The 12,161-nt window shown below is 28.5% G+C and overlaps 1 protein-coding gene across 1 annotated transcript; it reads right to left on the bottom strand.

Moving 5' to 3' along the window:
* Positions 1-7,666: 7,666 nt before the first annotated feature.
* LOC126845404 (uncharacterized) lies at positions 7,667-10,747 on the bottom strand. Its single transcript, XM_050584059.1, has 5 exons — positions 10,724-10,747; positions 9,979-10,117; positions 9,119-9,306; positions 8,160-8,528; positions 7,667-7,756 (listed from the first exon to the last, which is right to left on the bottom strand). The coding sequence occupies exons 1-5, from the start codon at positions 10,745-10,747 to the stop codon at positions 7,667-7,669; spliced, it is 810 nt and encodes a 269-aa protein (XP_050440016.1).
* Between the last annotated feature and the right edge of the window lie 1,414 nt (positions 10,748-12,161).

Here is a 12,161-nt window from a genome sequence, read left to right on the forward strand (position 1 = left end):
TGTTTATAAAATCTATAAAACTTTCTTCAACTGTAATTTTTCCATTGTGAATATCAACATAACGAATCACTTCAGCCATTTGTTCATTATGTGACGCGTCGGGAGTGCAGTCAAACAACAAAGAAAAATATTTTGCTTTTTTTATTTTAGATAATATTTTATTTCGAACTCTTTGTCCCAACAAACAGATAAATTCATTTTGTATTTTTGGAGATAGGTAACTGATAGCTCCCTTGTTATGATTTACAAGATGTTGTTTTAGAATATTATCATATTTACTAAGTAATTCTATTAAATTCAAAAAAATACCAGAATGTTTAGTTCCTACTGTTGTGCTCGATCCTCTAAATGCTAAATTATTTTTTGTGCAAAATAAAATTGCATCTAAAATTATGCGAAGTATATGACGCCATCGATCTTTTTCTAGCAAAATCGCCTTTTGTAATTTATCGTCAATGCATTGAGAGTTTTTCAACCTATTTTCAAGAGATTTCCATTGTAAGAAATGACTTCTATGATCAGCCGATTTCTCGTGATCTAAAATACGATTAATATTTTTCCAATCCGAAAAACCCTCGTTTGTACATGCAATACTTGCTGTTTTTGAGGTATTTGATTTAAATAAACAGCATGGAAAACAAAATACTGCTTTACTATTTTTAAAATAAATCAACCAATTTCTATCTATAACTTCATTGTTTGATAAAGTTTTTTTAAATCAATAAGAGGAAAATCGACGACCATCGTCTGACACAGATTCACTAAAATCAGCATCTTTTCCTTGATCAGGTTCTTGCGTTACAAGGTAAATTCTAACATTATCCGTAATTGGGGGCCAAGAAGGTGGGTCGTTAGAATTTATAAGTTGAAAAATAGTTTCAAGACTAGTTGAAGAAGATGTAGGTTCATGAATATTGGGTGAAATATCATGAATTATTTCACTTGATTTTATAGTAACAGAATTAACACAAGTTTCAATTTCTTTACTTACTAATATTGGCGTATTTTGAAATGAGTCATTTGAATCACCGGAATTTTCTTCTGAAATAAAGATTAATGATTATTAATACTATTTATTTCTGAATAGATCACGGTTTTGCGAACGTACAATCGTTTAAATATTTATAAATACGAACTGCATCTTTTGGTACTACTTTGAAGAAAATCGGAGCAGTTTTAATACCTTAACTTTTGATTAGAAAAAAAACTAACCTTTATTTTCTTGATATTCTTCCAAGTTTGACACTATTCCAACCGATTTTTTATCTGAACCAAAACCTCTAGAAAACCAGTCTTTCATTTTTTTTGACAGTAGTCCGTCTTCATTTGCTTTTTTTTTCTTAATACTTCGATTCTCTGCTCCACTTCGTTTCTTTTTATTATTCATTATTCTTTTTAATATTATTATTTTTTAATAGTAAAAGTATCTGTATAGTTTAAAAATACATTATTTTAGTATAAATAATTTATAATAAGTACTAAGTACATACCTGTTTCTTGTACGAAAAAAAATAGAAAGTTACACACTTGCCTTAACGAGTGATCAGCAAATACTAAGTCAAATTATTAAAATAGTAATAATGACACAACATTTGTTCACTATTTATAAACTGATGTATCGTACGTATATCAACTGATATAATGTAGATATTAAGCATGTACGTCGATCGATTCGTCGATTAAATGGAAAATAAAGATAATATAATATAATATACTACTAATAACAAAATATATAACTAATAATAAATACTAATAATGGTATACTATTCTTATCGGCGATCAACGTCGTCGTAATTTCGAGGAAAAAATAAATATACAATCTAAAAATAAACTACCCGTCGACAAAGGCATTGAACGTATTAAAAATATAATATGTAATATGTTTACGGATTAATGCGTAGTAATGAAAAATATTATATTGTCAATAATATTTTTTCTTAAGTCAATCATTTAATATTTTTGCGCCCCCCATCATCAAGCGCCCAAGGCAAGCGCCTCGCTCGCCTCACTCTAGTTACGGCTCTGCAGAACTTGTCTTTTTTATTTTATTAATAACTATTAAATTAAATAGTTTATATGTTTCTAATCTTTTTATTAGTACTTACTAATTATTATTATAACTTATAAGGTGTATAATGTTATAATAATAGTGATTCTAAAGCCTTTATAATAAAATATGTCTGTTTCAAAAATTTCAAATTGAAAAGTTAATTCTTTTACAGTTGAATCTGCTTATTTTGATTTTATGTATAATCAGTATTTTCTTATTTTTATTATTTTCTTCACTATTTAATATCTAGAAAATTAAAAGCTTAATAGATTTTAGTTGTTTAAAAAGAAAACCATTATTTGATATTTCCTTGTGTACTATACAAATTAAAATATTGACATTATTAAACTATTATAACGGGTACGTTTTACTAAGATTATGTAAAAGTGGCAATATTAAATCAAAAATAGCCTTAGCTAAATTGTAGTATCTAAATTTAACAATTATTCTGTAATAAAACACATTTTAAATTTTATGGAATTTGTACGCGACAAGTTTGTCTGATTTTATACACATACATACATGTATACTATATTTATGTATAAATACAAATAATTATAAAATCAATTATACTAACTTATAATGCATAGTTGTTAATAATAAAATTTGTTTACCTTTAATGATGCAAATAATGGTTAAAAGAATATTTGCTGTAATGCGTATGCGACAATTTTCCTACTTTAAAGAGTTAAAAAACAATTTTTATTCATTTTTACTGTGTACTTTACAAAATTTGAACATTGATAACACATAGTCAAACAATTGTGTTGATAAATTTCAACGACAAATATATAGTATAGTATAACATTTAAAGAACAATAATAATCTTTTGTCTGATAATATAAGTATTTAACTAATAAAATATTCATAAACTAGATATTAATACAACAATAAATTAAAAAATTACAAATGTTACTATTTTGAAAATATTCAATCAAAAATATTAAACAAAAACAATATCTATACATTTGAAATTGTTCAACTTCTATAATACTGATTTAAATTTTTTTCTTTTAACAATCGTTGGTAATTAAACAAATCTAACAAAATCAAAATTCAATAAATAAAATTAACTATAAGAATTATCTTAGGCAAGTTCAAAAAAATAATTTACTTGATTTACTGAATTCATTAAATACAAATTAATAGAATTACTACTTTTTTAAAGAGAGAATTATTGTACATTAATAAATTTGATATAAAATTTAACTTTGATAGCCAAATACCTGTGTCAGTTATAGCTAAAACTTTATGATAAAATATCCGTAATGTATGTCAGACACACAATATATGAGTTATATCATTGTAAGAAATAACTAAACTGAAAGCAGACATTTGAACTACCTTAGATAAGTTTAATCAAATAAAAATAATATACTTATATATTATTATAAATATTTGTATAATCAAGAAGTGATTCCTTGTATGTAGTAGTATGAAATTCATACATTAATTACTGATATTTTTAAAAATAAATGAAACGGGTATATGAGTATTATCAACCCACATACACAAATACATGCATTAATAATTATTTTAAGTTAACACAACACACTTTTCATTCAAATTGCTTAGTGTTGATATTATACATTTACATGAAAAAATGTCACATTAGAAATACATGTTTTATACTTATAATTTACACCTTGATATATAATTGTAAGGTCTTGGGTCCGATTGGAAAGACATTTCCATAGCAATTGATATGCCATACTCAAAACCAATTTTACATGATAACATTGGTTTTTAAAAGATGAAATATTTTCAGTAAAAAAGCATTCAACCTAAATTAAAAAAGCTAATTGAAATCGTACTGTATTAAATTACCCATTAAACTCTAATAAACTTACCTATTAAATTAATGCATTATATTTATAATTTACACCTTGATATAAAATTGTAAAGTCTTCAGTCTTGGGTCCAATTGAAAAGACATTTCCATAGTAGTTAGTATAGCCTATTCTCAACGCCATAGATATTTCTGACATGATAACATTGATTTTTAAATGATAAAAGATTTTCGGAAAAAAGCATTCAACCTAAAATAAAAAAGCTAATTGAATTCGTATTGTATTAAATTATCTATTAAACTATAATACACTTACCTATTAAATTAATGGTGTGTCCAAGAATGCAACGTCAAAATAAAGTCGAGAGCAAATATAAACAGTCTACCTTTCGTCTAATAATGTATGGTTATTTATTATATCTGATTATGATACGGAATGCGTTAACATCAAATTATTATTATATTTGATGTGATGACCGTCGTAATAAAACTACTTGTCTTTGTCGAATTGAATGAAATTATTAAGAAATATAGACAAAAATTCAAATCTTTACAAAGTCATAAACAGCGAACAAATGGATGAAAATTAAAAATTCAAACGCTAACATTTTTTTAGATTTTTTGTCTTTATATTCATGGAATTTAAAACATATGTTCCCATTTGAAAAAACGAGGTTCGTACTTATTTAACGTATAAGGGTTGAAGATAAAATTTTTCTAAATATTGAAAAATGTAGCTAAATATGTACCTTATATATGTAAATTCGCAAAATATTCATACTTTCAGAGAAAATGAGTGTCTTACGTCAGTTGGATCACCCTGTATATATATATATATATATATATATATATATATATATATATATATATATATATATATATATATATATATACCAAGTAATTTTATTAACATTCAATTTTTAACTTTATTTAATATTTTTGTAAATTGTACTATATTATTGTTACTCACTACCTTTTATTATTTTTAAAAATTATTTTGCTAAAAAAGTAAGCAGTGTTAATTATATTTTTATATTTAAGGAAGTGCGATCACTGGATAGTTTCTTCCCTCACCCTATACTTGTGAAATTACTTGTAGCACATATTCTTAATATGCCTAGGGCATAGATTGTATATTTTGAATTAAAAAAAAAAAAAATATATAATTACACTTTGAGATAGAATAGTACTTCACAAAGTACTCCCTGACGTCCTTCGCATTTGTTTGTGAATTTCCAACTCCTCTTCTTTCAGCTATGCTATCCATAGAATAATCCAGACTGTCTTTAAAGTTATAACGGCGTCTCACAAAATTGTGTAAAACACAGCAGGCTTTGGTAATAATAACCGCAAAATTTGGCTCCACTGACATGTTAGTTTGAAAAACTCTCCATTTCTTAAACAGAATCCCAAATGAACACTTTATGTACCGACGGGCCCTGGACAATCGATAATTAAAAATGCGTCATTAAATGTTCTGCCGGTAAACGGTCGCAATAAATTTTTATTAAGGGCGAAGGTTGCGCCGAAATTTTTTTATCAAAATTGCTCTGAGCAGCAGTCTGTTTACGAATAAAATAATTAACAGATTTTTTTCAAAATCATACCAAAATTTGAATTATTTTCTCTTCTGTGTTTGCCGTTTTCTGTATATTAATTTATAATATTTTAAAAGTATGTAATATTGTGTTTAAAATATGTACAAAGAAAAACATTTTGATTGTTTTATAAAACATTTTTTTGAAATCTGATAAACCAGAAACATAGTAGATAATGTCCTGATTAAAATGGTACATAGTTTAAACAAATCGGATAAAATTAAGTACTCCAAAACAGTTTTTTCTTTTTGTAAAAGTTTGGCCGTCAGGTAGCGATCTTGGCGGCAAAAAGTGTTATACGTACTCCGGACGCCGCGGCGGGATGCCAAACTAGCATGACAAAAAATTGATTGTTGACATTATAAAAACGGATTATTAGAAAAAACACTTAAATTTTGTTATCGGTAATCGGTTACAATGTATAGATAATAATCTAGTGTTTATTCACTATCAAAAGAAGTTGAATATTTTGAATGATAAAATACTATTATAATTTCAGTTCCAATTCCCATTCGTGGTTGTTTTCTCTCAACTCTCAGTGTAGGTAATAAGTAATTGTAATTTTTTTTAATAATGTCGGAAAAATTAAAAACTTACAGAACGGGAAATAAAAGTCGTCTGCGCGTTAATGTAAAACGAAAAAAGGCTAGGTAAACAAAGGCTTGATTAAATGGTTTACTAATAAGAAGTAAGTGGATATACATAGATTATAGTATACAAAAAAATCTAGATGTGTAAAAAAACATTATTGTAGTTTTTAATCACTCATTAGGGCTAAAAATGAAAATGCATTAAATGAAGATTTTACACGGAACACAGATACTCCTTCATTATTGTTCAGTCCGAACCAGGTCGAAATTTTATCGTAAATCTCTAAAAACCTAGTTAAATTTTAGATACTATAATCAAACTTTAAAATAAAAAACCACTGGTATTTCAAATCAAACATCTATAAATATCCGAAATAGTCCACATTTTTTCTGTAATTAATTGATGAAAAATTCAAGATTTTAGTTTAAAAAATTAGATTTTATAGGCAGTTAAATTTTTTCATTTTGCGACAGTCGAAAATTTGGAGTTTATTCGCATCGCTGTTTATTTATTTTTGGCATTTTGAAAAACTTTTATTTTTATCTTTTACAGTACCATCTGTGTAAAATTTGATACTGGAAAAAAGACATGCATGTAAAAAAAGCACTTTTTCAATACCTACATAATTCGCCCACAAAAAAAAAAAAGTAATTGTAATTGTAAAACTAAAATATTTTTGTGGGTATCTTTTACAATAATTTTAGTTTTATTTTGTATTCTGAGCAAAATTAAAAATAAATTTTAGTGTAAACAATTCATTTCATTTTACCACGATTCTCTTCTTCCCGAAATCGTCGACCCAAGACTTTATAGAAATATGCCAATTAAAGAAAATGCTAAAGCAAATAATGTATCAAAAAAAAAATAGTTTTAAGATATTTAACATAATATTATTATTGTTAATACTATTATATTGTTTAAGATAATAGTTATAACAGCAGACATACATTTAATATATAGGTATTAATGAATACAGGTTGATGGAAAACACATACGAATAGAATGTCCCAGGAATAGTGGATCGCTGTACTACAACTACAAGAACTTTTTCTCACTGATACTTATGGCTATTTGCGACTCAAATTATTGCTTTCGTATCATTAATGTGGGATCATACGGTAAAGAGAGTGACTGTAATGTTTTTAAAATGTCAAATATTTAGAAATAAAGTTAGGGTTTGTGTCACGCAAACATTAAATGATCAGAACTTGTCTTTTTTATAACACCCCTATTTAGTCCTCTTGAAAGCACCAAACACCCACTGTACTGACTTCGTTTTTATTTTTTTTCCTAAATAAAACAAAAATACTGCCACTGAATAAATTAATGTAGCTAGTTCAGACTAAAATATAAAGAATAAAATATATTAATTTTAATTGTAATGTTACAAATGTTTTGGATACTACTCGAGGGAGAATATTGGGAAATAACAATAGGTACCGTTTAAATGTTTTACATTTAGTTTAATTAAAAGCAATCACACAGCTGCATACGTATAAGAAAATACAACGAATTATAGAATAACAAAGTTGTTTTAATAATAATATATAATTAATAATAAATAATTTTATATAATAATAAACAGTAATTTTTACATTTTTTTTTTGTGTGCAATAATAACGTTTTTGTAAACTTACGTCAATATAGTAGTCTATAGCAGGAATAACAGGCAAGAACAGAGATATAAGTAAGCAAATACCATAAAACGGCTAAGCCCATTGCCCAGACCTGATTAAAAGGCAGTTAAGGATCGTTAAATTACATTTTAAATATAAACAATACTGTTAATGTAAATAAAAACAGCCGGTACCCCTCAGACAAGCAGTAGCTTCACAGTTCACAATCTACAACATGGACTACATTGATGAAAACTAAAACATGGTACATGTTAAAATCGTCCTCTAGGCATTCAATTCCACTGATATATAGGTATAATAGGTTTATCTGACAATATCTATACTTACATTGCCTAGCTCTCGATCTCTCTTTCCTTTCTATTATTCCTATGATTTAGTAGTTTACGGGACACTCCAACCGTTTACGATTGTCTAGGGGTACTATAATGTACTGGGGGTCTCGCCCTCGCCGCCTTTCTCCATATATACGGTAATTCTAAACAGCAAAAGGATACAAAGTCCTTCCAACTGGTGTTGGAAAAATCCAGTAGGTACACCCAACAAGTCCACCGACTTTTATATCTGATCTTGACCGTGCACATGTGGACGGGCATAGTCGAAATGCCTATCGCCGATTCCGCATGTTCATCCCTGAAGCTGGTCCATCCGTTCTCGCATACGCACGTTCCGGTTTTCGCATCGATCTTGCCGTGGTGACAATAGACGTTGGACGACCATTTACTTTGCACAGACAAGTTATCGGCCATTTTCACACCTTTGCAATTGTTCACACTCTGTCCTTGTGCTCGGAGGATGCCTTCGATTTCGGAATTGGACACGCTATCGTTTACCGTGATGCAGTCGTTTTCGTATAGGTCGTACAACTTTGAAAACAAACATAGAATACGCGTTGAAACGAAGGTAAAGTATAATAACTATACCTTGTCCGCCGAGAGAACATGCCGGCGTTGCGCATGTAGACTGAAGACCTTGCAGCCGTTGAGGGCAGGCAAGGTGGTCTCGGTGGAAACGCTAGACACGCTGGGTGCCGCGGGGGAATGCGCGGCGTGTTCTCCCGGCGGACACGGTACAGGCATGTTCAATAGTAGCTACCTATATAATAGTGCTAACAAAGCTGAACAAATCTATGTTATTACAATAACCAATATTAAATATACCTATCAACATACCGCGGACCTAGTTTCTCGTATTGCTTTTGGAAATAAGATAAAAACAAAACACCCGTATGAAATAAAGCAATTTACTGTAACTTTATTATACATATGTTACTACATATAAGTAATGACCTGGATAACCCAAAATTTGGTTTTAAATTTTAGTTTTAACCAATGTTAGGATGGTCCTTATTTAATTTATTTTTCGTACCGCCCACTATCTCGAATTTTTCGTTATCTTTTATTAATCCTAAGTCCATCCCAGATAGTAATCTACATTTAAAAATATGCCCTTGTACTTTTGTTATTCGTTTATTATCAATGGCGTTGACGCAAACAGGTATTGGAACGCATCTACGGTCTGTGGTGTCAAACAGACCACGAGGCCCTTGATATTTTCTATGACAGTTGACTGGTTGACACAAATCTAATATATCTTCGTCAGGCGAATCGCACAAATGGAATTTCTTACTTGTGCTTATTGCGTCTATATATAGGCACATAAAAAATAATATAACTTATATTACCTATATGAATAGTTTTCCGTTAAACACTTCTCGGTAAATAACCTTAGCTAACCGTTTTAACCGCAGCTAAAATTTGTTCCAAAAGAGAACATGTTGGTTTTGCGTATCACGTCCGACGGCTGGTGGCCGCTACGAAGCAAATTTCTCCTACTCTTGTCGAAATGTGGCGCCGAAAATACAAGACGATCGCTGCCCCATATGCCCTCTTTTGGAACAGATTATAAGTTTTAGTCGATTCTTATTTCTTTTAGTTCGAAGGGGACAATGTGAGTTAAGTAATGTAAGAAACCGTATAAGCGGTTCAGACTGTCTGGTATAGGAGTCCATAATTGGACTTGCCTTGGTAAATATTCAATTTATCAGACCCTTTGAGTTGCTCGTACTTCGATTTTCTGTATAAAGTTTGACTTGTGACTTAAAAAAAAAAAAACAATTTCTATTTTTGCTAACGGGTAATGGGTAGGGACCAAACTTAAATTATTTCCACGTTTGTCTCGCCTTATGGAATATTTTGTTCTTTCCTTATTGTATTATAACTTAACTTAACAACATTGTGTGTCAATTGGTGTTGGTAAAACGGTTAAAGGTGAATATGACAATGATTTTAGCTACTTAATTTATTATCAACGTACTTCCCTGCTGCATTTCAAATATGTTTGCTTCCTGCATAAACGTGTTAAACGGAATGGTCTCTTTTAATTCCAAAGTAGAATTTTCCTTGTTGGACAATGTCACTTTTATAGTGCATGTGCCCTTTCGATTGTACGGATACTAAAAATGTAAAAGACAAATTATTTCATTAAAATATTTAATCACTAAAAATACTCTAAAGACTAATATATTCTAAAATAAATTAATACATAGAACAAAATATTGTCACTTTACTTTTCGGCAAACCATCCGAAACGTTTGACAACGTTAATCGATAATAAAAAAAAAAACTAAAATGTTGTTTAAGCTTAACATTTTTTAAAAAATTTTACCCCCATTTTTTGGAAAAATAAAAAAAAAAATTTTAGGGGTTAAAAAATAAAATACAAATACAATTTTTTTAGAATACAACTAAATAGAAGTACATTAATAAAAATAAAAACAGAGTAACTTTGTGGAAAATATTATATTTTTATTAAAACCAAATCCACAAAAATGATATACGTATTTCAACAACTATGTTGTCATCTTCAGTGCCGGTCGTCGAATGAGAAGATATCAGTAACAACATGTCTTATATAGGTTCGATGACGACATCGGAAATACCGATGGGTACACTCGTTTTAACGAAAACCAAAGTAATTTTAACAAACAATTCTAAAACGGATTTAAGTCCCAATTTAACAAATTTCTTTTATTTTTATACATTTCTATGGCCTCTCTTACATTGAGTTTTTGATTGTTTCTCATATGTTTCAAAAGTTGTACTTTTTTTAAACTATAGTCGCACACACATGAGGTGATTTCACATGGAACACTTCATATCGATGTAAATAAATGTCTTGCGTTAATTATTTGAATGAGCTATTTACAATTATTTTCGTCTCTTCCATGTTTTTGGTGTTCAACTAAAATTAATTTTAATTCTATTTTAAGTTTTAACGAACGTCACTAACAATAGATGACATGATCTAATCAAGTCGAAAATACGTTATAATTGCATTTCAATGTACAATGTATGTTACTATGAAAAATCGTTGATGTAGGTTTAATTATGAGTCATTTTATGTAATGGCCTATTAGAAAATCATTCGGATACTTTCATAATATGTACAATAACCTAACGTTATCCTTAGAAAAAAGTAAAAAAATTGATTCTATTTGTAGGTTTGAGCCGTTATCGTGTGTTTAGATTTGCATTCCAACTAAGTATTGTTTTTCATTTAAAGATAAAACGTTAATATCATTGGACAATGATTAATTATTATAAAATCATCAGATTAAAAATACCCCTTTAAGTAGCCAGTTTTTACTGAATTTAACAACCGTCTTTGCGGTTTATGTCAATATTATATTATATTAATGTATTCGAGAAAAAATTGTAAATAGACAGCTGATAATTAAACTAATTGGATCAACTAAGAATTCTTAGATTAAGCTATTATTAAATTTTAACTTAAGAATTAATTAGGAATAACTTTGGAGATAATTTACATATACTGTGTTTGACATACTTACTGTGTTAGGATATATTAATGTACAGTTTTTCGTACTTTTTTTTTCTGCGATTATTATCGTACCATCTAGTTTGATGTGCTGAAAATTATGAAAACAACAATTTAATAAACTTAAAAATAATAGCAATAATTTTTTTATAACAATTAGACTGAAAAACGTAGAGGTTTTAGGCATTTGATTTATGTAGTTATTGTCCGAAGTTAAAAATATGTTTGGAATTCATCAAATAATTTGATACCGATAGAAAGCAAATATATTTGTATGGTAACTGACAACAAATAAACTCATAACGAATTAACAATTTATTTGATAAAAAACGTACATCGCATGATTCGTCATTTTCCGTTATCACTTCGCAACACTGGATCATATCGGCCGACACTTGTACTGGAACTGTACCAGTGTTATCCAAAGTTATAACTACAATTTTTATATTGCAAAGAAATATTATATATTATTTAAGGAATAGCCGTTAGTGGTGACAAGTCTTACAAAATAGTAAAGCATTATTATGATCAGGATTCAGTGTATGGACGCCAGAGTTCTAGACAAAGTATAAAAAAAATGTATTTAATTTAAAATAAATAATGAAACTAATACTACGATACCGTAATAAAAATACTATCCAACGAATCACTGTAACACT

This window comes from Adelges cooleyi, unplaced genomic scaffold, assembly GCF_023614345.1.
Source record: "Adelges cooleyi isolate 19-005CV unplaced genomic scaffold, UGA_ACOO_1.1 ACOO_flye_CR_arks_rails_tigmint_CR_PRNA_784, whole genome shotgun sequence".
Taxonomy (NCBI): Eukaryota; Metazoa; Arthropoda; class Insecta; order Hemiptera; family Adelgidae; genus Adelges; species Adelges cooleyi.

Excerpts from the sequence above, each read along its gene's own strand:
- LOC126845404 (XM_050584059.1), bottom strand. The coding sequence starts at position 10,747 with ATGAGAAACAATCAAAAACTCAAT. Across the intron at positions 10,118-10,723 it reads GAAACAATCAAAAACTCAAT|TATCCGTACAATCGAAAGGG; the intron begins GTAAGAGAGGCC and ends TTACATTTTTAG. Across the intron at positions 7,757-8,159 it reads ACACCAGTTGGAAGGACTTT|GTCTGGGCAATGGGCTTAGC; the intron begins GTATCCTTTTGC and ends CCTTTTAATCAG.